The 24,375-nt window shown below is 51.9% G+C and overlaps 2 protein-coding genes across 3 annotated transcripts in view; both read left to right on the top strand.

The window, feature by feature from the left end:
- The window catches only part of TAOK1 (TAO kinase 1), a 95,230-nt gene extending 88,185 nt beyond the window's left edge, over positions 1-7,045 (top strand). For both annotated transcript variants that reach the window (XM_087955764.1, XM_087955768.1), the window contains 2 exons: positions 1,845-2,027; positions 4,085-7,045. In XM_087955764.1, the coding sequence (XP_087811890.1) occupies positions 1,845-2,027; positions 4,085-4,546 (645 nt within the window). In that variant the 3' untranslated portion in view covers positions 4,547-7,045. The remainder of the gene's footprint in view (positions 1-1,844; positions 2,028-4,084) is intronic.
- A 2,701-nt stretch (positions 7,046-9,746) lies between these two features.
- On the top strand, positions 9,747-24,257 carry TP53I13 (tumor protein p53 inducible protein 13). Its single transcript, XM_087952841.1, has 7 exons — positions 9,747-9,833; positions 15,500-15,561; positions 15,628-15,692; positions 17,138-17,283; positions 19,400-19,519; positions 21,127-21,715; positions 23,974-24,257. Exons 1-7 carry the CDS (start codon positions 9,747-9,749, stop codon positions 24,105-24,107), a joined length of 1,203 nt encoding a protein of 400 aa, XP_087808967.1. The 3' UTR covers positions 24,108-24,257.
- Positions 24,258-24,375: the final 118 nt, after the last annotated feature.

Raw genomic sequence — 24,375 nt, 5'->3', positions numbered from 1 at the left:
GGCTGGCTGGAGGATTCTGGGGTGGAAGCCCACCCTCTTAAAGCAGGCTGGCGGGGGATTCTGGGAGTGGAAGTCCACCCTCTTAAAGCAGGCTGGCTGGAGGATTCTGGGAGTGGAAGCCCACCCTCTTAAAGCAGGCTGGCTGGAGGATTCTGGGAGTGGAAGCCCACCCCTCTTAAAGCAGGCTGGCGGGGGATTCTGGGAGTGGAAGCCCACCTCTTAAAGCAGGCTGGCTGGAGGATTCTGGGAGTGGAAGCCCACCCCTCTTAAAGCAGGCTGGCGGGGATTCTGGGAGTGGAAGTCCACCCTCTTAAAGCATGGCTGGCTGGGGGATTCTGGGAGTGGAAGCCCACCCCTCTTAAAGCAGGCTGGCTGGAGGATTCTGGGAGTGGAAGCCCACCCTCTTAAAGCAGGCTGGCTGGGGATTCTGGGAGTGGAAGTCCTCCCCTCTTAAAGCATGGCTGGCTGGGGGATTCTGGGAGTGGAAGTCCACTCTTCTCAGTGGTGGGATTCAAATAATTTAAAACCGGTTAAAGAGATGGCAGGTGAACCAGACACAGACGCTTCCTGGCACCGCCTCGTCCCGAAGCACCAGCCTCGCACTCTCCCCCTCTCTGCTCATGGCTGCCCCCTTCTCCCTCTCCCTCCCTGCTGCTGGGAAATGCCCTATTCCCTGCCGCTGCCAGAGGGGCCAGCAGAGACCGAAAAGAGGGAGTCGGGGAGGGTCAGAGACCTACCAGGAGTACTAGCCCTGCCCGAACCTCCTGGGGTAGCTCCACTGTGGCTGCTGGTAGCCCGTGGCGGTAGTCATATGGATGCTCGGACTCCGAAAAGGAAAAGGAATGCCTTGAACGGTGCAGGCTCAGAGAAAGGGAGGGAGGGAGCCTCTTTGCTCCTGCTCCCCTCGGGTGATGTCATGGCATAAAGTGGCTCTAGTAAGCTCAGGTGAGCCGCTGGCCGTCCAGATGAGCTGCCCGGTGAGGAGGGCCTGGGAGAGGCAAGGAGTGGCCGGGAGGCAAGGCTTTAGCCGGTTTGCTGAACTGAACAAAAAGTTAGCTACCGATTCTGTTGAACTGGTGCAAACCGGCTGAATATCACCAGGGATCCTTCTTAAAGCATGCTGGCTGTGGGGTATTCTGGGAGTCGGAATCCCTCTAAAAGGGGCCGAGGTTGAGCAGTGTTCTGACCGAGGCTTCCTGAGACCATAATTAAGCACACGCTTAGTCCAAACAACTCTTGTTTTATTTCAACGGCTGGGAATTATGTTCCTTCCCAGCCTGTAATGAGTCCCAAATAGTTCCTCGAGATAAGCACCCACCTTTCTCTCCTTTGAATCGCTGCCAACAACTAAAGTGCCAAATGAATTATAAAAAAAACCAACCGAAGTACGAAGTCCACACAGAGCTTCAAGGATTAATCTGAACAGAACAAATGACTTTGCTTCCTGCAAAGGTTTCTCTACCTTTGCCTGCCCTTTATCCCTCATGGGAGGGGCAATCACCTCCCAGCCTTACTCCCGAGTCGCCCCTTTTGTCTCAGCTGCTCTCGCCTTCTAGCAGCTCTGTGCAAGCACGCATTGGGAACAGGCTCCCCTTGTTCCTCTTCCTCACTGCTGCCAGACTCCGGAGGCAGCACCCCACTCCCAGATGGTCCTGGCCCCATCTCTGAGTCGGACGCGGGACCCTCGTCCGAGTCCTCTCCAGACACCCCGGACTGGTTCCCGTTCTTCCCCGCTGTCCGATTCCGCTGCCGTCCGCGCCGGCTGCCGGCGAACCCCAACAGGCCGATCCCTCTGGAGCAAACATGTCACATGTCACGCGCCCCCTTCCCTTCTTGTGTCTCAGCTGCGTCTGGACGAAGCCCAGGAAGCGGAGTGCCAGGTCTTGAAGATGCAACTACAGCAGGAACTGGAGCTGCTCAACGCCTACCAGAGCAAAATCAAGATGCAGGCCGAGGCCCAGCACGACCGGGAGATGCGTGAACTGGAGCAGAGGGTCTCCCTGCGGAGGGCTATCCTGGAACAGAAGGTACGGAGGCGGGGGGGTCTCCCTTCTACCCTTTTGGGCCAAATTCTCCTCCTCTGGGGAAGAGCTACAGCCGGGCCGAGAGGTTGGGTCAGTCCGGGTGGCCAGAATTCCCTGGCAGTTCCCCTCCTTTAAAATTCGCCTCCCGCCCTCCACAAATACAGGTTAAGTCCTCAACGTACAGCCGTTCACTTAGTGACTGTTCAAAATGACAAGAGCACTGAAAATAAGTGACTTGGGACCGTTTTCCACACCTATCCCCTCCTTTTTTCTGGCCCACGAGAGAAAGCGCCCTCCCATATTGCATGACGGTGTGGTTGTGGTATGCTGGCTCGACAGCCACGGATAGAAAGACACTACAGAGGGGGGTGGTGAGCCCAGCACAAAGCATCGTGGGCTGTGTTCCCTGACACCGCTAGGTGACCTCTCTAGGACTCGCTGCCTTAGAAGAGCGAGGAAAATCCTCAGGGACGGCTCACACACCCCCCCCCGGTCAGCCCTCTTTCACTCTCCTACCGTCGGGTGGGAGACAGAGAAGCAGAGCCAGCCGCATCGACAGGCTGAAGAACAGTTTCTACCCGTGGCTGTCAGACTCCTGAACGGAAAATAAACTTCATGTCAACATGCTATAATAGCCTTGTAGGGCCGGCCTGTCACGTCCGGAGTTTTTTGCAGTGTTAATTCAGCGCCAGAAAAACAAACACAGGCGGCTGATGCTTCATTTAACATCTCTATAAACGTACTAAGTAGATTTTTACAAACCAGCTGTAGATTTCTCCAACATGGAGCAAACTCAAGACGGAAACACGTTGCAGGTAACTTCAGAGCAGAGCTCCAGTCCTCAGCAAGCAAGCGAGCTAGTTTCTCTTCTGCTTTAGTTCAGCAGGCGAGCAAGAGGAGAGAAGCGGTTTCATTTCCAGTAGTCAGACTCAGAGCTCAACACAGCTGCAGAGTTGCAGAGCTTCATATCGAGCCACGCCGAGGCGACTTCTAGTTTCAGTTTCCAAACAGTCCTCCTTGGCTGACTTAGTTGCTCTGCTCTATTCCAGTTCGTGAACATACTCTGGCAGGTCACACAGTGTATTGGGTCTGGGTTAGGGATTGTTGTGCTCGCTAGGAGTTGTGTGTTGGGCGGGGAGTGCACGAAGGGAGGCTCAGCCGACCTCCTTGTGCCCGTGTCGTAGTCTGACCATAAAGGTAATAATAAATCCTGCATCCCCCCCCATGGCCACATAACAGGGGGGGGGGGAGGGGAGGTGATAAGTCACTTTTTCCAGCACTGTTATAACTTTTGAACAGTCAGCAATCAAACTGGCTATTCCCAGCTACTCCCGAACTCTGCAAATCCTTCCCCTCCCGAGGATGTTGACCCTGCGCCGCCCCCCACCTCTCCCCATGTCTTTCTAGGGCAGGGGTCTGCAACCTCCAACAGACTCCCAAGAGCCATTTGACCCATTTCCCCCTGGAAAAAAAAAACACCAGGAGCCACAAAACTCTGGTGGACGTTGCCAACTCAACATCACTCCCACCCAGTCACATGGCACACAACACCCCCCATCCGCCACGTCTACCCTGGTTTTGTGGCTCCTGGTGTTTTCTGTGGGTCTCTCTTTCTCTCCCCCCTCCCTCCCTCTCGTTTGTGTGTGTGTGTGTGTGTGTGTTTTACCTTCTCAGGCCAAGCGAGGAGTGATGGGGAGGGGAGGGATAGGCCAGTGGCGGGATCACCCGACAGGGAGCCACAGCAGAGGGCCCCAAAGAGCCGCACGAGGCTCCGGAGCCCGCGGGTGGCTGACCCCCATTCGAGGGCAAAGCTGGTGGGCGGAGCAGCCCACCCAGCACGGAGGTTTCCCACGGCTGAGGATGCACGATGCCTTTCGGCTTGCTCTCCAAAGAGCCACAGCCCAAAGGGGGAGCCCCTTACCTTGGCCCCGGGGGGGGGGGAAAGCAGGGGAGGCTCCGGAGCCCTCAGAAACTTTTGAGTTTGGCCTTTGGAGGTAACATCCCCCCAACCCCTTCCTTCCTTTCTTTCCCAATGTTATTTTATTTCCCCCCTTGTCCAGATTGAGGAAGAGATGCTGGCTCTGCAGAACGAGCGCACGGAGCGGATCCGGGGCCTGCTGGAGCGCCAGGCGCGGGAAATCGAGGCCTTTGATTCGGAGAGCATGCGCCTGGGCTTCGGCAACATGCTGCTCTCCAACCTCTCCCCCGAGGCCTTCAGCCACAGCTATCCCGGAGCCTCCAGCTGGTCCCACCACCCTTCGGGGGGCCCGGGCCCTCCCTGGGGCCACCCCATGGCAGGCCAGCCCCAAGCCTGGGGCCATCCCATGCCGGGGGCCCCCCAGCCGTGGGGACACCCTTCGGGGCCCCTGCCGGCGGTGCCTCGGGGCGGCTCGCTCGGGGTCCGTAACAGCCCCCAGGCCCTGAGGCGGACGCCTTCCGGGGGACGGACAGAGCCAGGCATGAGCCGCAGCGCCAGCGTCACCTCGCAAATCTCCAATGGGTCACACATGTCTTACACATAATACCTTCCGTTCGGTGCCCCTTTTTACGGGCTGGGCCACCCCCCGCCGGCGCCGTCTGCCCGCCCGCAGGAACTGCCAACAAGGCCTCTTCTCCCTCCCCCTACCACCCCCCAGGAACCGGTCCCGGGCAGCGCAGGCTTGGGGAAAGGGGGGGGGGTTGCCGTTCAGTGGGGCCCGTCTCTCGCGCGGCAAGTCTCGCTTTCCGCGTTTGCTATCTGGAATGTCATAGTATTTGGCTGTAGCGTGGCGCTCTCTCTCGCCTTGACATGCACCGGCTTGAAGGAAGCTCCGTGCAAGGCAGAAGGGGTGGCAATGCCTCGCCCCCCACCCACCCACCCACCCACACAAGCCCTCGGGGCTGTGGGGAGAGCGGGGTCCCTGCCTCCCCTCCAGCTCAAGGAAGGCGAGAGGGTTGCCCCCCCTTTAGCTCCGCGGGTAACTGTCCGTTGGGGCCCGGAGTCCCGGCTCCTTTCCTTTTTCGTGTCGGTTCAGCTGCCCCCCTCCAACACCTCTTCTGGGTGGCTCCTCCTTAGGGAGGGGGCCGAGGGAAAGCAGCTCCCCAGGACCTTGCCCATCGGGAGAGGCCGCGATGGCGCATGTGCGCCCACCCCACCCCACCCCAGGACCGCGTCCGCCTGCGCGTTTTCTGTTGCACTACGACGCGCAGCCTCGAGAATTTCCGCGACGGCTTGGACAGAACTGCACTAGTAAAATGCACCTGCTCGAACCCTTTGTGCAGCTCGGCCCCCAGGGGCTGGGTGGCGTGCGAGTGAGCATGTGTACAAGAAGCCGGGGGTGAGTGCGCGGGCAGGAGAGCCTCTTTTTCGGTGTGGGGGTGTGTGGCTTAATAACTGTGACATCTCACCGAAGTTCAGTCTCACAACACCATGGCCAGGTCCCCCATTTCCCAGCCGGCGCGCCTGCTCTCGTTCCGATCCACCGCCAAACCACAGCCGGATGCCAGAGGTTCTTGTGAACGATGCCATAAAGTCGCCCCCGCCCAAAACCGCCCCCGCCAAGAGACCGTGAGTCTCTGCTCCTGACACTACGTTTTGCCAGTTTTTATTGGGCTTGCCGCATTTATTATTATTATTATTATTATTCTTTTTTTCCTCGTTGACACGTCCAACCGCAAACGTTCGTAGGGGTTTTGACTTGCCACGGGGAGTCCCGGCTGCTGGAGACGTTGGTCGCGGGCGAGGCGTTGCGTGCGAGCGAGCGAGGGCCAGTCCTTGCCAAGCCTGCGGCGAGGGGGCACCTCGGCTTCTGTGGCGACTCGATCTCCGAGGAGCCACACAGGGGCCCGTTGTGGGGGCCCAGAAGGTAGATGTCCTCAGGGTCGGTGGGGGAAGGGTACCCTCCGTGCCATGGCTGGGAAAGCGGTCCCGCTGTGGGCGCCCAGGGGCGCAGTCGGTTCGAATCGCTACCAGCTGCCCCACCCGGCGTTCTGTTGTACATTATTTTCCTTGCACACTTAAAAAAAAAAAAAGCCAACACTAGCTACTAACTATAGGATTTGCCTTTTAACACACCTATAGGGCTCAGAGGCGTAAAAGTGACACACCTGTATAGAAGAATGTGTGAAGAATCTCGTGTGTGTCGCACTTTCGACCTTCCTTTCTTTCTTTCTTTCTTTCTTTCTTTTTTTTTAAAAAATCGGTGTGACTTTTAATTTAGCTAAATTAAAAAAAAAACACACACACACAGACAACATATACACACACACACACACACACACACACCACTCCAGCTCCTTCCGTTTGGCTACATCTTCCCCTCCCCACCCGCATCTCACTTCTGACTGGGAGCAGAAGGGGGGCCTGGAGCCTGGCCTGAAAAGAGAGGGAGGGGGGACAGAAGACACACACACACACAACACCCACTCCTGAATCGGAAACAGCTGCAGTCGCCAACGTGGAGGAGGGGTGAGTGGGAGCAACAGAGCATCCCCCCTTTCTGGCTTGACCGGTCTCGATCTAACTCCTGGGATTGTTTTGAGCTCTCTTCCCTTTTTTTTGGGGGGGGGGGTGTCTGTTCAGCCAATGAACCCGCTTGCAAGGAGGAGGGGAGGGCAGTAGCCCCCACACCCATCGTCCTCCACCAACTCCCCCGTCGTCGGCTTCCCCGGTGATCTGCTCAGCCCTGCCCGGGTGGGCGTCTTTAAACGCTTTCCCTCCAGATACCCCTTCTGGGACACAACTTAGGTTTATTCGAGGAAGTGGGGGCGGCAGCTCCCACCGCCACCACCAACAACCCAGGACTTGCACTCTGGACATGCCCACCCGACCGCCCCACCGCTCAAAAAAAGCTTTGCTTGCCTTCGACAGCGAAAGAGAGGCGAACGTCGGAAGCGATGTCGGCGTTTTTCCGTCGCCGGGGAGATTCGTGATGGAAGCCGTTAGCCTTCCTTCCCCCCCCTCACCTCACCTGCCATGTACATCCATCTGTGCCAGGCCTCTCCATGAAGTTAATCTTTTAAGTAAAAACAATTTGCCAAACTCCACCCGGCTGCCTTGGTCTTGAGTGTTCGGCGCGTGCGCGGTGGTTGGGTGTGCGGAAAGGAGACGAGAGAAGGGGTCCTCTTGGAGGGGTGTCCCAAAAAAAACCTTCCGTGGGCTTTGTGCTTTTCTGAGACTCGCAGAGCAGGGAGGCAAATGCAGCTTGTCGGTAAGTGCTCTTTCAACGCCTGTTACGTCTTTCTCCCCCGCGCCAGGCAGTTTTCGTCGGAGGCCAGTTAGCCACGTAACAAGATTTTTCTGAGACCCAAGTTTTCGGAATCGGGGCGTAAAGCGGGTTTTTCCCACCTCTGCTTGGTTTTAATTGGGAGCTCCCTTTTGCCTGCCTTGCACAGCGATTCCATGGGCTCCGAGCTGGCTGGTTTCCCTGCAGACGTTTCATGACCCAACTAGGCAACGGCATAAGTTCTAGAAGGGGACGGGGGTTTGCTCTTGGTTTATTTGCGAGTGGTTTGCCAGTGGCTTGAAAGTAAAGAGAAGCCTAATCAAGGATGCACCAAGAAGAAAACAACCTTCCCTCCTATGTTACAATAAGGCGGCAGATCAAACATGGCTCCCTTTCAGCAGTGATGATGTTACCTAGTTGGGTCATGAAACGTCTGCAAGAAAACAACCAGGCTCAGAGAGCACCAAGGACCCAACTATCTTCCCCTTCCTTCCTTCCTTCCTTCCTTCCTTCCTTCCTTCCTTCCTTCCTTCCTTCCTTCCTTCCTTCCTTCCTTCCTTCCTTCCTTCCCTGATGATCTCCCCTAGTTGGGTCATAAAACACCTGCAAGAAAACCACCCAGCTCAGAGAGCACCAAGGACCCCACAGGTCTCCTCTTCTTCCTCCTCTACAAACCCCACTCCCCTTCTAGCACTGATGATGTTCCCTGGTTGGGTCATGAGACGTCCGCAAGAAAACAAGGAAGCTCAGAGAAGCAATAGAGACCCCACGATCTTCCCCCTCCTCCTCCTCTTCCTTTTCTCTTCCACTACACAACCCCCTTCCATTCTAGCACTGATGATGTAACCTAGTTGGGTCATGAAACGTCTGCAAGAAAAACCACCAAACTCGGAGAGCACCAAGGACCCCACAGTCCTCTTCCTCTCCCCCCCCCCTCAACTCCCCCCCCCTCAACTCCCTGTCTCTTCTACCACTGATGATATTCCCTAGTTGGGTCTTGAAACGTCTGCAAGAAAACCACCCAGCTCAGAGAGCACCAAGGATGTCCCAATGCTGCCGTTCCTCCCTTTTCTGATGGCATTACCTAGTTTGGTTATGAAATGCCTGCAGGAAAACCACCAAGAGAGAACATCAAAGGACCCCACAGTCCTCCCCCCCCTCCACAAACCCCCCTCCCTCCCAGCAGTGGTGATGTTCCTTAGTTGGGTCACGAAACGTCTGCAAGAAAGCCACCCAGCTCAGAGAGCACCCAGGACCCCATAGTCTTTCTTTTTTTTATTATTATTACTATTTTCCTCCTGAAAACGTTTCAGGGATCCAAAGGTGAAGAGCTCCAGGCAGGGAGGATCCTGAGCTGGAAGACCCTCCTAAAGACCACCTAGGAAAACGACTGTTCCAGCTGCACGTTTTCATTCCAGGAACGTCCCCAAGAAGAGTTGTTGAGATGTGAACTTTTTAACACTTGTTGCCAAGTTTGGAGACTTCTGTTCTAGAGCCTCCCTATCACTAGGATTTGTCACTGAATTAGAATGAATAGGATAGGATAGAATTATAATAGAACAGAACAGAATAGAATAGAGAAGGAAGGAAGAATGGAATGGAATAGAGGAGGAAGGAGAACAGAATTAGAATGAAATAGAATAGAATTAGAAAGAATAGAATGGCATGGCATGGAAGAGAGAAGGAAGGAGAATAGAACAGAACAGAATAGAATGAAATAGAATAGAATTAGAATTGAATAGAATTAGAATAGAATTAGAAAGAATAGAATGGAATAGAATAGAATGAAATAGAATAGAATTAGAATAGAATTGAATAGAATTAGAATAGAATAGAATTAGAAAGAATAGAATAGAATGGAATAGAATAGAATAGAATTAGAATAGAATAGAATTAGAAAGAATAGAATAGAATGGAATGGAATAGAGAAGGAAGGAGAATAGAAGTTGGAAGGGACCTTGGAGGTCTTCTAGTCCAACCCCCTGCTTGGGTAGGAAAAACCCTACAGCACTTCAGACAAAGGGTTATCCAATCTCTTGGTAAAAAGTTCCAGTGTTGGAGCATCCACAACCTCTGGAGGCAAATGGTTCCACGGATTAATTAAATCCTCCTCATTCATTAATGGTCCCAGAATAAAACGCCCTTCCCTTTTTTGCCGCATTTCTTGAAGCCTTCCCAGTTTCCCCCCGCCCTGGTTGGGAATCTTCCCGCTTTCGAAAGCTGCTCCTGCTTGAGCAAGCGGGTTAGGCTAGAAGACCTCCAAGGTCCCTTTCCAACTCTTCCTTCGTTTTCTTTGTATCTTCACCACCGCTTCGCATTTTTTTTTTATTTTTTTTATTTTTTGGAAACTCCAGTCCAGCAAGGCGGAGCGGGTCGGCCGGAGGGGGGAAAGTCCGCCCCGACTCCGCCCCGGCTGGGCAGGGCAGGGCAGGGCAAGGCTGGGTTGGGTGGTGGGCCGGCCTCGGCTGGCCCCGGAGGAAGAGGAAGAGGAGGAGGAGGAGGGGGGCGGCGTGGCCCGATGGGGGAGCCGCGGCCGCCTCCGGGGGCGCCGGTGCTGCTCCTCCTGCTGCTGAGCCTGGCGGGCAGCGGCGGCGGCGGCGGGCAGGTGAGGCGGGGGCGTCGGAAGCGGATCGGGGGTGGGGGCGGCCCTCTCCCCTCCCACCACCACCACCCCGAGAAGGGGCGGCCTCAGGGCCCGGGAGGGGCTTGGCGGGTTGTGCCAACCGGGCCTGGCGGGAATCCGGGTCGGGGGTCCGTCCCCACGGCTGGAGGCGAGGTCTCTGCTTTCCCACGACCTTTGCAAGCCACGTGTCGTGTCGCGCGCGCGGGCGGGCGGGTGTGTGTGTGTGCCCCGTCCAGGGCAAGGATGGGAAAGGCGACCCTCGACTCAAGTCCAATCAGTCAGAATACAGCCGGAAGGGGGGCCCTAAGAGGTCTTCTGGTCCAACCCCCTCCCTGCTCAGGCAGGAAAACCCTAGATCAGAGCTTCTCAACCTTGGCCACTTTAAGACTTGTGGACTTCAGCTCCCAGAATTCTCCAGCCAGCACAGCTGGCTGGAGAATTCTGGGAGTTGAAGTCCACAAGTCTTAAAGTGGCCAATCCCGCTTCACACATCCGGTTCTGGGTCTCCCCAAAGAGCCGCTCCGAACCCCATCGCCGTCTCTCTCTTCCCTCCTCCCACCTCTGCCGCTTTGCAGGGAAGGGAGAGTGCCCTTAAAAAAAGAAGGCCTCCGGGGTGGTATGGATGCCCTCCAGGGACCCAGAGAGGGAAGAAAAAAAAAAGCCCAGCCGAGCTCGTCCGTAGTGCTGGTTTGCCCACGTGGGGGTCCGTCGGTCTTGCCAATGGGTAGCTGAATTGGGTAGCTTACCTTACGGACTAGAAACTTGGCCCCACAAGGGAAGGGAGCCTGGCAAGAGAGAGAACCGCGTCCCCTTCCGAGGGGGGTGGGCTTTTTAGGAGAAAAATTGGAAAGGGGCGCGGGGGGGTGGTCGGCTTGGCATCGGAGCTGACGCCCAGCACGGCTCAAAGGCCGGAGTTGCCTCTTCCAGCCCCACGAAGGGTCGTCGGGCTGTTTTTTTTTGGGGGTCGGAAAGAGGGGGCAAAGGAATAGACGGACCAAGGCTGAGCCCTCCTGCCCTGCCCCCATTCCTTGCCCACCGAGCCGCGCCCCCTTTTTTCTGCTTTGGGCGGGGGTCGCTTCTCAATTAATCCGAATAGAGCTGGAAGGGACTTTGGAGGTCTTCTAGTCCATCCCCTGCTCAGGCAAGTTCTGGGTCTCCTTAATTGATCGTTGATTATCAAGTGTCACCGTTTTTATGGGTGCCTTTTCTTTTTCTTTCTTTCCTTCTTTCTTTCCTTCTCTCTCTCTCTCTTTCTATTTTTTCCATTCGCCTTCCTTCATTCTTTTCTTTTTTCTTTATCTCCCTTTTTGCTTTCTCCCTTTCTCTCTTTCATCCTTTCTGTCTTCCATGTTTTCTTTTTCTCGCCTATCCTTTCTCTTTTCTTTCTCTTTCTTGCTTTCTTTTCATTCTTTTTCCTTCCTTCCTTCCTCATTTTTCTTTATCTCTCTCTCCCCCTCATCTATTTCTTTCTTTTACTCTCCTTTCCTTTGTCTCTCTTTTCTCTCCTTTCTCCTTTCTCTTTTTTCTTTCTTTCATTTTCCCCTCCTTTCTTTTTTAATCTCCTCTCTCTTCTTTCTTTTCTTTTTTTTATCTCCTTTCCTTTCTCTCTTTTCTCTCCTTTCCCTTTTCTCTTTTTTTTCTTTTTCTTTCATTTTTTCCCTCCTTTCTTTTTTTTATCTCTCCTCTCTCTTTCTCTCTCTTCTATTTTCTTTCTTTTTATCTCCTTTCCTTTCTCTCTCTTTTCTCTCCTTTCCCTTTCTCTTTTCCTTTCTTTTTCTTTCATTTTTCCCTCCTTTCTTTTTTAATCTCCCCTCTCTCTTCTCTCTTCTCTTTCTTTCTTTTTATCTCCTTTCCTTTCTCTCTTTTCTCTCCTTTCCCTTTCTCTTTTTTCTTTCTTTCATTTTTCCCTCCTTTCTTTTTTAATCTCCCCTCTCTCTTCTCTCTTCTATTTCTTTCTTTTACTCTCCTTTGTCTCTCTTTTCTTTCCTTTCTTTTTCTTTCTTTCATTTTCCTCCTTTCCTCTCCCTCTCTCTTTTCTCTCTTTCTCTCCTTCCTTTCTTTCTCTTTTTTCTCTTTTTCTTTCTTTCATTTTTCCCTCCTTTCTTTGTTAATCTCCTCTCTCTCTCTCTTCTATTTCTTCCTTTTTATCTCCTTTCCTTTCTCTCTTTTCTCTCCTTTCCCTTTCTCTTTTTTCTTTCATTTTTCCCTCCTTTCTTTTTTAATCTCCTCTCTCTCTCCTATTTCTTTCTTTTTCTCTCCTCTTTCTCCCTCTTTCTTTCTCTCTTCTCATACACACACACGCGCGCACACACACTTCCCTCCAAAAGTGACTCTGGGCAGTGTAACAAATAAAATATTAAAAGCATAAAAGCAGCGAACAACATCCCAAAGAGGCAAGGAATCTTAGAAATTATTTAAGAGGTGGGGGGCAGGCTTCAAACCCCTACCCAGCCCAACTGCTGCCTGCTCCTCTATGCACCCCCAAGCAAGATTTTAGAAGTGAGAAAAATAATAATCTAAATTTATCTCCATGCCATCTGCCCAGTTCTTGCAAAATGCTCCTCCTTTCCTGGATAAATCTGGTGGAGTTTAAGACCCACCACCCACTCACCATTAGTGTCTGTTTTCTGCTTATATTTCTGGGGGGGGGGGGTTGTTTCCCTTTCCTCCCCATTGGCTGCCCAGAAAGCCAGGAGTCCCTCCTTCTTTGCCCTGGACCAATCAGCAGCTGCCCAAGTGGCAGCCTCAGTCTGCCCCAACTTGCCAAGCAGAATCCCAGGTTGGCAGCGCCACCTGTTGCCTGCAGCGTTGCCAGGTGCGCAGCTGGCAGAGGGGGCTGAGCCTTGGCACTTCTCCCCAGGGGCAAAGCCCCCGCCCCCCACTCCTTGAGAAAGATCAACCCAAGAGCCAAAATCGGGAGCTGATGTGGGGCAGCCAAAAAGCAAAAGAGACTGGCATCAAGGCTGGCATACGGGAGAGGAAAACTCCCCGTTTCCTATGCAAATAATCCTATGACACACACACACACACACACACACACACACACACACACACAGAGACCTTATTCAGAGAGGGAATTACACTTTACTTAAAGCAGGGGTCTCCAACCTTGACAACTTTAAGACTTGTGGACTTCAACTCCCAGAATTCCTCAGCCAGCTTTGCTGGCTGAGGAATTCTGGGAGTTGAAGTCCACAAGTCTTAAAGTTGCCAAGGTTGGAGACCCCTGACTTAAAGCAACCTTTGTCAATTTGAGGGCCTTTAAGATGCGTGGACTTCAATTCCCAGAATTCCCCAGCCAGCCTAATGGGAGTTGAAGTCCACGTATTCACAAAGGCTTTCAATTAACTTGGAATTGTGGGAATTGAAGTCCACACATGACAGTGAGGACAGTTAACCAGTGGAACTATTGCCACCAGAAGTTGTGGGTAGCTCAATCACTGGAGGTTTCTAAGAAGAGACTGGACGAGTCCCTTGTCTGGGATGTTATAGAGTCTTCTACTTGAGCAGGGGGCTGGACTAGAAGACCTCCAAGGTCCCTTCCAGCTATATTCTATTCTAAACATCCTAAACACCTTAAAGGCTCTCAAACAGCTGGCTGAGGAATTCTGGGAGTTGAAGTCCACACATCTTAAAGGCTCTCAATTAGCTGGCTGGGGAATTCTGGGAGTTGAAGTCCACACATCTTAAAGGCTCTCAATTAGCTGGCTGGGGAATTATGGGAGTTGAAGTCCACACATCTTAAAGGCTGTCAAACAGCTGGCTGGAGAATTCTGGGAGTTGAAGTCCACACATCTTAAAGGCTCTCAATTAGCTGGCTGGGGAATTATGGGAGTTGAAGTCCACACATCTTAAAGGCTCTCAATTAGCTGGCTGAGGAATTATGGGAGTTGAAGTCCACACATCTTAAAGGCTCTCAATTAGCTGGCTGGGGAATTCTGGGAGTTGAAGTCCACACATCTTAAAGGCTCTCAATTAGCTGGCTGGGGAATTATGGGAGTTGAAGTCCACACATCTTAAAGGCTCTCAAACAGCTGGCTGAGGAATTCTGGGAGTTGAAGTCCACATATCTTAAAGGCTCTCAATTAGGTGGCTGGGGAATTATGGGGGTTGAAGTCCACATATCTTAAAGGCTCTGAAACAGCTGGCTGGGGAATATGGGGTTAAGTCCACATATCTTAAAGGCTCTGAAACAGTTGGCTGAGGAATTATGGGAGTTGAAGTCCACATATCTTAAAGGCTCTGAAACAGCTGGCTGGGGAATTATGGGAGTTGAAGTCCACATATCTTAAAGGCTCTGAAACAGCTGGCTGGGGAATTATGGGAGTTGAAGTCCACATATCTTAAAGGCTCTCAATTAGGTGGCTGAGGAATTATGGGAGTTGAAGGCCACACATCTTAAAGGCTCTCAATTAGGTGGCTGGGGAATTCTGGGAGTTGAAGTCCACACCTCTTAAATGCCCCCCAATTGAGAAACACTGAAGAAAAAAATAAGCTTTCATTATAAAGCCCTAGTTTGCCACCCATTTTCAAACCACGGGGGCAGAGTCTGTGGCAACGTTGTCCAGAGAAGGCAAGAGTGAAGGGGCAATTCCTTCTCCTTGGGGTTTAATATTTTTTCACCTTTTTTTCTTGAGTCAAAAAAAGGAGTTGAAAAGGAGCAGGTTGGGGGGGTCTGAATGGAGACTGGGGATGGGGGGGGTGTCAAAAAATTCAAGATGGCAGCCAGACCCCTGGAAAGTCCCTCGTGTCAAAGAGGGGTGAGGCCTAGGAAAGAACGGGCACCTACTATCATATGTGGTGGGAGTGCAAGAAAATGCAAGAATTTTGGCACAAAATTTGGCAATGGGTAGAGGAAATGTGAAACCTAAAAATAAATTAGACACCAGGAATGTTCCTAATAGGAATAACAAATCTGAATCTTTAAAACAGATAATTATTCACATTATCACAGCCGCAAGATGATCTATTGGCCAAACATGGAAATCAAAAGAAATCCCAAACGACGAAGTAATAATAAAAAAATTTTTTACATTGCACCAAGTTAGATAGCTTAACTTTAGAACTGAAGGAGCGAGATCCTTCAGAATTCTATGGAATATGGGGAAAAAATGTACAATTGGAGAGATATGAAAGGAAGTCAAAAAAATGTGAAATAGAAATTAAAGAGTTTATACTGCAACAAAATGTCTAAGATAGAAACTGATACAAAGATTTACAATGTAAGGATGTACAGTATGTAGATGTGTGTGTGTGTATACACACACACACACACACACACACACATATATAAATGTTAATATTGTTTGATGACATTCTACTACCGGTATTATAATGTAAAAACTGTTGATATATGTCAAAAGATCACCACGTTCAAATGTTTTTAATATCTAATTTTCAATAAAAATTTAAATTAATTTTTTTTTTCAAGATGGCAGCCAGACCCCTGGAAAGTCCCTCCCCTCTTGACGTATGTCAAAGAGGGGTGAGGCCTGGAGGGGTCTCTGAACTTTTCTGACCCACCTCAGTGGGTTTCCCCGGGGCTGAACCCCAGGTGGGACAGGCAGCTTGGGCACCCACAGCAGCTGCAAATGATGAGAGGCCATTTTTGGGGCGCTCAGCCACGGTTCCCCCCCTTTTTTTTCCAGGAGACCAAGGCCATCTTCGTGGACCAGAAGAATTTTGCTGAGGAGAACCTTCCGGGCGACAGGTGAGTGGTCACAACTGCGAGGACTCCCCGATGCTCTGCGTCACGCTCTTGCTCCCTTGAGAACAGCGGGTGCCATGATCCTCCGGGCTTCACGGAACTCTTCCTCTCGGCTGAAGCGCCTTGTCAAACCAGCAAGCTGACATAGGCGCCGTCCTCAAATTGTCACCGTAACAAAGGCCTCAAATGTCCGTTCTAAGCAAGACAGCTGTTAATAACTGAGCTTTGCCCCATTTTTACGCCCGTGTTTGCCGCAGTTGTTAAGCGAATCACTTGCAGGGGTTAAAGTTAGTGACACAGTCGTTAAGCGAATTTGGCTTCCCCGTTGGCTCGTCAGAAGGTCGCAAAAGGGGGCTGACGTGACCCCTGGGGGACACTGCGACTGTCATAAATGCAGGCAATCCTTGACTTACAACCACAATGGAGTCCAAACGTTCTGTTGCTAAGTGAAACATTTGTTAAAGGAGCTTTGCCCCATTGTATGACTTCGCTTGCCACAGTTGGTAAGTGAATCACTGCTGTTGTTAAGTTAGTGACACGGTTGTTAAGCGGATCTGGCTTCCCCACTGACATATCAGGAGGTCATGACCCTGGGATACTGCAACCGTCATAAATATGAGTCAGATTGCCAAGCCTCTGAATTTTGATCATGCAGCCATGGGGATGCTACAATGGTTGTAAGTGTGAAAAATGGTGATAAGTCATTTTTCCTTAGTACTGTGATGACCCAAAGGGGCGTGACACAAAAATAACAAAGCCACCAAAGTAGAATAAATTCCTTTTAATGCCTCTAACTTTGCCCCCAATGTCCAATTATCTTCGGCTGGAGATCAAACTCTTCCAAAAACAGTCTATGAAGGGCAGAAATGCAGTCCGAACCCGAAGTAAAGATAATTAGAACACAAACCACACTGAAGTAATTAACACGGCAGGCCAGGATGATAAATTGCAGGCTTTCATCGGATGCAGCACCCACAGTTGGGAGGACACCAAAACCCAGATAAGCCTCGACAAAGATAACGCACACTTTGCTTCCAGCAACTTTGCCATGTGCAGTTTGCCCTTTTAAACAGTCTTCCCAGCTGCAGCCCATGAAGGGGATCAGGGCCCTTTCCTTCCCCATAAACCATGTTGCTCCCTTCTCCATCCTCCCTAGGATGAAGAGGGTGTGGGCCTGGGTCTTCCTCTGACTGCCCAGCCGGATGGTGCCCTTCCCCAGTTTCCTCCACAGCCACCGGAGCCCCACTCCCACTCCCTGTCGGCTGCTCAATCTCCCCCTCAGAATCGGACTCCAACCAGGGCATGACAAGTATCGTCGTAAGTTCACTAGTGAACCATCACTAAATGCAAGGTTGTAAGTTAAGGACACCCCGGTACTCCCTAACACAGGGCTCCGCTCTGTTCCGTAGAGCAGATGGGTGGTGTGATCCTTCGGACCTCACAGAATCCCTTCTCTCTTGCTGAAGCGTCTTGTGTAACCAGGAAGCTTGCGTGCTCTCGTGCTCTCAATTTCACTCTGAAGGGGGGGGGGACGAAAGCTACGGGGCGCAGGTGGCTCCACCTGGGGCTGCTTTTTAAGTTACGGCCCCACCTTTTTTGGGGGGGTGCTGCTTGGAGAGGTGCGTGTTGCCCACTTTCCGTTCTGTGTTTCCCCGCAGTGGTTCCAACAACGTCGGGGCAGCCTGGGGGGGATTGAAAGACCCTCTTCCCCAAGACTGGCTGAAGGTAAGGATGGGCACAAGGAGAGCGTCTCTCATTCAACCCCCACCCCCAAATGGGGGCCCCAACCCACTCCTCCCCTTTCTTGCTTCCCATGAAGCCGTTCATCGTGGTTTGGTGATGGTTCATGTCTTGAATGCAGGCTTTGGGGGCGTGTCTTCCAACGGAGCAGGAGGAGTCGTGGTGCCAAAGGGGGAAGGGCAGGTCCCTTGGACGGAACGGGGGGGTGCCAGGATGGGGAGGTGCATTTGTGCGGGTTCACCAGGCTAAGATGCGCCAAGGATGTCTTGAGGCTCCTTCCCCTGAGCTGGGAAGTCCTGGAAGTTTGGTAGTTCCCTTGCAGACGTTTCTCTTTCTCCCTCTTTCCCCTTTTCTCCATCTTTCTTTCTCTCTCCCCCCCCCTCTCCCCATCTTTCTCTCATCTTTCCCTCTCTCCTCTCTCTCCCCATCTCTCTCTCTCTCTCTCAATCTTTCCCTTTTTCTCAATCTTTCTTTTTTTCTCTCTCCCTTCTCCATCTCTCCCCTTCCTCCATCTCTCTTTCTCCATCTTTCTCTCTCTTCCCTATCTTTCTCTCTCTCTCTCTCCATCTTTCCCTTTTTCTCCATCTTTCTTTTTTCTCTCTCCCTTCTCCATCTCTCCCCTTCCTCCATCTCTCTTTCTCCATCTTTCTCTCTCTTCCCTATCTTTCTCTCTCCTCTCTCTCCATCTTTCCCTTTTTCTCCATCTTTCTCTCTCTCCCCTCTCTCTCTCATCTTTCTCTCCTTTCTCCATCTTTCCCTCTCCTCTCTCTCTCCATCTCTCTCTCTGTCTTTCCCTTTTTCTCAATCTTTCTTTTTTTCTCTCTCCCTTCTCCATCTCTCCCCTTCCTCCATCTCTCTTTCTCCATCTTTCTCCCACTTTCTCTCTTCCCCATCTTTCTCTCTCCTTTCTCTCCATCTTTCCCTTTCTCTCTCTCTCTCCTCCTTTCTCCATCTCTCTCTCCATCTTTCCCTTTTTCTCAATCTTTCTTTCTCCCTTTTCTCTCTCTTCCCCTCTTTCTCTCTCCTCTCTCTCATCTTTCCCTTTTTCTCAATCTTTCTCTCTCCCTCCATCTTTCTCTCCTCTTTCTCCTTTCCCTCTCTCCCCTCTCTCTCCCTCTCTCGCCATCTTTCTCCCTTTTTCTCTCTTCCCCATCTTTCTCTCCTCTCTCTCCATCTCTCTCTCCATCTTTCCCTTTTTCTCAATCTTTCTCTCCCTCCCTCCATCTTTCTCTCATCTTTCTCCCTTTCCCTCTCTCCCCTCTCTCCATCTCTCTCTCCATCTTTCTTTTTCTCTCCCTCTTTCTCTCTCCTCTCTCCTTTCTCTCTTTTTCTCTCTTCTCCATCTCTCTCCCTCCAGCTTTCTCTCACCTCTTTCTCCATCTTTCTCTCTCTCCTCTCTCCATCTTTCCCTTTTTCTCCATCTTTCTCTCTCCCTCCATCTTTCTCTCACCTTTCTCCCTTTCCCTCTCCTCCTCTCTCTCCATCTCTCTCAATCTTTCCCTTTTTCTCAATCTTTCTTTCTCTCTCTCTTTCTCTCTCCTCTCCATCTCTCTTCCTCCATCTTTCTCTCACCTCTTTCTCCATCTTTCTCACTCTTTCTCTCTCTTCCCCATCTTTCTCTCCTCTCTCTCCATCTCTCTCTCTCCATCTTTCCCTTTTTCTCCATCTTTCTTTTTCTCTCTCTCCCTCTTTCTCTGTGTCCCCCCTCTCTCTCTCTCTTCCATCTCTCCCTCCATCTCTCTCTCTCTCTGTCTTGTCTCCATCCCTCGTCTTACCTGTCTTCCCAAAGGGATCCTTGGGACGAGACCCCGGCTCTTCACCCCCCGCTTCAGCCTTATTGATGGCAGCTTCCTCTGGCCTTACACCCAAATGGCCAGGTGGGGGCAGGGGGGGCACGGTCTCCCCAAAGTCCCCCAACTCTCTCTCCCCCCCACCCTCCCTTCTGCCGCCCCCTGCCTCGTTTTAAACCTTCCTCGCCCAATTCCGCCCGCCTGGCCCCATCGTCCCCCTCCCCAGAGTGCAGGTGGGGGCTCCTGTCATTGGGACCTTGCGGGGGAGGGCAGGCATGGGTGACCCCCTCCCTTCCCCCCCTCTCTTTCAGCCTCTCACCTGGATCCCCAGGGGGTCCCCTTCCACACGGCCAAAGTCGAAGTGGCCTTCGCTGCCCCTGGGTTGGAAACCCGTCTCCATCGTCGGTGGCTGCCGAAGGGGACCGGCGGAGGTGCGTGCCCAGCGCAGCAGGTAAAATAAGGGGGAGGGGGGGGGGCAGGTTGGGGGTGGGGTCATGCCAGGGGGGGCCAAGAAGGAAGCAGCTCCGGTGGCCTAGAGGTGGAGCTCTTGCCTCACAATCAGGAGGCTGTGAGTGTGATTCTAGGTAGAGGCTAATAATTGGAAAAGGCTCTCCTGCTTGAGCAGCGGGTTGGACTAGGTGACCTCCAAGGTCCCTTCCAACTCTTTGTTATTCTATGACATTTCTATGAAGGAAGCCAGGAGCGTTTGCAATAGGAACGGGCACGTTTTGGAAAGCAAAGCAGGAAAAGCCACTAAAGAAAAGAAGCTTAACATTCCCCAAGGATGTGTTTGCAGCTGGTCCTCACCTTACGGCCGTTTGTTTAGTGACCATTCAAAGCTGCAAACGGCCCTCCAAAAAAGACAACTTGCGATTGTGACTGTTTTTTTAATCTCACTTATGACTGTAGCGGCCTCCCCGCAGTCACGTGATCAAAAATCTGGCCGCTGACTCATATTTATGACGGTCGCAGCTTCCCGTCATCCCCTTTTGCGACCTTCCGACAACAGGGAAGCCTGATTCACCGAACAGTTGTGTTGCTCACTTAACAACGGTGGTGATTCACTTAACAACGGTGGCATCAAAGGTCATAAAATGGGGGGCCCCCAAACTCACTTAGCGACCGTCTCACTCAGTGGCAGAAATCTTGGGCTGAATTGTGGCCACAAGTCAATGACCTGTCATTTAAGATGCAATTGAAGGATGCAATTCATCCCTGGAGGCTTTCAAAGAAGAGACTGGACCGCCCTCTGTCAGAAATGGTGTAGGCAGGGTCTCCATCTTGGACGGGGGCTGGGGTTGGACTAGATGACCTACAAGGTCCCTTCCAACTCTGTTAATCTCCTCCTCCTCATTATTATTGGTTAATCTTTAGTGAGATTCACAGCCGTTGGGGTTGGTGGTTGGTAGCTCAACAACTTGAGTCGTAACCAAGGACCTAGGAACTGGTATTCTCCTCCTCCTCCTCCTCCTCCTCCTTCTTTCCTCCTCCTCCTCCTCCTCCTTCTTTCTTCCTTCTCCTCCTCCTTCTCCTTCTCCTTCTTTTCTTCCTCCTCCTCCTCCTCCTCCTCCTTTCTTCCTCCTCCTCCTCCTCCTCCTTTCTTCCTCCTCCTCCTCCTCCTCCTCCTCCTCCTCCTCCTTTCCTCCTCCTCCTCCTCCTCCTTTCTTCCTTCTCCTTCCCCTCCTCCTCCTCCTCCTCTTCCTCCTCCTCCTCCTCATTATTTTATTATTATTATTTTATTATTATTTTGTTATTGTTAATATTGTTATTGTTATTACTATTGTTACTATTATTACTATTATTATTATTATTATTATTATTATTATTATTATTATTATTATTATTATTATTATTATTATTATTATAAGACAAACCATCCCATCTTCCATTAAATAGTGTGTCCTCTGGGTACAAATATCTTGTGCAATAACCATTAACATTTAAAATTAATTCTAATCTAGTCTTGCGTTGGACTAGCGACGAAGTGAAAGATAAAAAAAAATTAAAATAAAACGCCAACTCCTTCCTGTCCCTCCAGAAGCTGCTCCCCCCCCTCTGGGAGAGGCTGCCCATAGTCCAGCCATTGTGGGCACACGGTAGACGCCGCCGTGCCGTCTTCCTCCCTCGCCCTGCCCCAAGTGGCACCAAGAGACTGGCATCCAAGGCTGGCCGTGCCCAAGAGGACCAAAGCCGCTTGACCTCAGCTTGGCTCAACTTCAGGGTAGAGAAGGACCCTTGGAAGCCAGCTGACCTGGCCCGAAGGACCCTCCAGAATCTCCCGGGCAGTGCCAGCGTGGTCCCTGGGCATGGGCGTGCCACCAAACGAGGCGCACGACCACCTCTGCCCAGCGCAACCACAGATGCCGGTGCAGCACGCAAGGCCGGGTGCCGATGCCCAGACAGCCAGCGGGCTACCGTGGTGGGCCAGCAAGCGGAGGCTCGTCCGGAGGGTCTCCGTGTGCCCACCCCCCGCACAGAGGAAGCGGCCTGGGCCGCCAGCGCTCTGATTTTCTTGCTGGTGCTCCTGACCCTGGCTATACTCTACACCCGTCTGCACCGGAAATGCCGCCGCGGGCCAAGCCTCTACTGGATGACCAACAGCGAGGAAGGGCGCGAGACGGTGGCCAGTAAGTCGGGCCCGTGGGATCAGGGTGTGTTTTGGGGGGTGGGTGGGATAGGGGTGGGGTGGCAGATGCGCCCAATTTGGGGAGTGTTCTACCGAATACAGGCAGTTTAAACAGATTAAACAGATCATCAGAGTCGGAAGGGACCTTGTAGGTCATCTAGTCCATCCCACTGCCCAAGCAAGCGTTCTCGACTTAATGACCCCGATGGGCATTCTTAAGGACCGTGCAATTCATTTCCCGAGCGCAGGGAGCTGCTTAATGAGGTCAGACGAGGTCATAAAATCGGATGCAGCTGCTTCATTTAGTGACAAAAAAGTCCCAAGGGAGGTTGTTGAATTGAGAACTCCTGAACGTTTAGGAAAAGGGCAAAGTTAAAAAAAAAGGGGGGGGCACGGTTTTGATCGCCATGGCAGGTGCCAACCAATGTTCTGGGGCCAGCCTTTCTCAATTGTGGCCCCTTTAAGACTTTGTAGACTTCAACTCCCAGAATTCCTCAGCCAACGTGGCTGGTGGAAGAACTCTGGGAGTTGAAGTCCACAAGTCTTAAAGGGGCCATGGTTGAGGACTTCTGCTTTAAGAGGGGGGGGGGGCCAAACTCCCAGAATCCCCCTGCCAGCTGAGAAACGCTCCTCTGGCTAAAGCCCCCCACCCCCAAAGTGGTATGGAGGCCAGTTAGCACTGGCAGAGCCTTCTGGACGGAGCCAGTTGGTGCCACCCTTTGATGCCATCCTCTCCCTCCCTCCTTTCTTCCTTCTGTTGCCTCTCCTTGCTCCTTTCCTTCTTTCCCTTCCTCTCTCCCTCTCTCCCTCCTTCCCATTCCTCTCCATTTCCCCTTCCTTCCTTCCTTTCTCCCTTCCTCCCCTTCCCTTCTTCTTATTCACTTCCTTTTCTCTCCCCTTCTTCCTATTCCCCCCTATTTCCTTTCCTCCTTTCTCTCCTTCCCTTATTCCCTCCCTCCCTTCCTCCTTCCCATTCCTCTCCATTTCCCCTTCCTTCTCTTTCTCTCCCTTCCTTCCTTTTACTCTTCCTTTCTTTCTCCTTTCCTCTCCTTCCCTTCTTCTTATTCCCTTCCTTTTCTCTCCCCTTCTTCATATTCCCCCTATTTTCTTCCTTCCTCGCTCCCTTCCTCTTCCTTCCTTTCTCCCTCTCCTTCCCTTATTTACTTTTTCCCTCCCTTTTTCTCTCCCTCCTTCCTCTCTTTATTCCCTTCTTCATATTCTTCCCTCCCTCCCAATTCCCTCCTTCCCTTCCCTCCTTCTCTTATTCCCTTCTTATTCCTCCCTCCCATTTTCCTTCCTTCTTTCCGTCCTCCCTTCTTCTCATTCCCCTCCATTTTCCCTTCCCTCCCTCCCTCCCTCCCATCTCCTTTCTTCTGCTCTCCTTTCCTTTCTCTTCCTTTCTCTTTCTGCCTTTCTCTTTCCCTTCTTCCCTTTCTTCCTCTCTTCTTCTTCCTGTTTCTCTTCTTCCCTGCCTTCTTCCCATCTCCTTCCTTCTCTCCCCTTATTCCCTTCCCTTCTTCCCTCCCTCTCTCCCTTCCCTTCCTTCCTTTCTCCCTCTTTCCCTTATTTACTTCCTCCCTCCCTCCCTTTTCTCTCCCTTTTCCTCTTTATTCCCTTCTTCATATTCCTCCCTCCCATCTCCTTCCTTCCTTCTTCCTTCCCTTTCTCTCCTTTCCTGTCTCCTTTCTTTTTTCTTCCTTCCTTTTTCCTTTCCCTCCCTTCCCTTATTCCATTCTTCCCTCTCATCTCCTTTCCTTCCTTCCTTTTTCTATTCCTTTCTCCTTTCCTAATTCCCTTCCCTTCTTATTCATTTCCTCCTTTCCTTCTTCCCATCTCCTTCCCTTTCCTCTCCCTCCTTCCCTTCCCTTATTTCATGTCTTATATTCCTTTCTTCCTTCCTCTCCCCCTCCTTCCATTCCCTCCTCTTATTCCCTCATATTCTTTCCTTCCTCTCTCCCCTTATTCCTCCCTCCCCTCTCCCTCCTTCATATTCCTCCTCCTTTCCTTCTTTCCTTTCATCCTCTCTCCTTCCATTCCCTTATTCCCTCCCTCCCTCCTTCCCGTCTCCCTTCCTCTCCCTTTTCCTTCCTTTCTCCCTCTCTCCTTCCCTTACTTACTTCCTCCCTTTTCTCTCCCTCCTTCCTCTATCTTCCCTTCTTCATATTCCTCCCTCCCATTTCCTTCCTTCCTTCCTCTCCCTCCTTTCCTTCCCTTCCCTTCTTCTCTTTCTCCCTTCTTCTTATTCCTCCCTCCCTGCAGCTGTCATGAAGCACCGTCTCTTCTCGCGCACCAGGCGCACCAGGCGCCCACGGCCGCCGCTTCAGCCGCCACAGCAGCCGCCACAGCTGCTCCTGCCCAGCTCCTCCAGCGAGGACGATGACAGCGCCGCCTGAAGGCCTCGCCTGGCCCAGCCTGTCCGGAGGGGCCACCAGCCCAAAGCCCACCGCCCAAGGAGGGAGGGAGGGAGGGAGGGAGGGAGGGGCTCCGGCCATGACCGCTGCGTTCGTTTTTCATACTCAATAAAGTATATTTTCCTACATACAGCTGCCCGAAGCACCACAGGTGTTCTTTGCACCATGCTCCCCTGCCACAGTCCTCCAAAGACTTCACATTACCCCCGTCCACAGCTAGCAAACCATGTTTTAACTTGCTGCACAGAAT

This window comes from Notechis scutatus, chromosome 1, assembly GCF_049901735.1.
Source record: "Notechis scutatus isolate UNSWTSFEM ecotype Mainland chromosome 1, rNotScu1.2, whole genome shotgun sequence".
Lineage (NCBI taxonomy): Eukaryota > Metazoa > Chordata > Lepidosauria > Squamata > Elapidae > Notechis > Notechis scutatus.
Note: the sequence above shows the minus strand (reverse complement) of the source record. Positions and strands in the feature narration are given on the sequence as shown.

Coding starts and splice junctions, on each gene's coding strand:
- TP53I13 (XM_087952841.1), top strand. CDS start 9,747: ATGGGGGAGCCGCGGCCGCCTCCGGGGGCGCCGGTGCTGCTCCTCCTG. Junction 15,562..15,627: donor GAGAACCTTCCGGGCGACAG/GTGAGTGGTCAC, acceptor CCTTGAGAACAG/CGGGTGCCATGATCCTCCGG. Junction 15,693..17,137: donor TGAAGCGCCTTGTCAAACCA/GCAAGCTGACAT, acceptor CTGCTTTTTAAG/TTACGGCCCCACCTTTTTTG.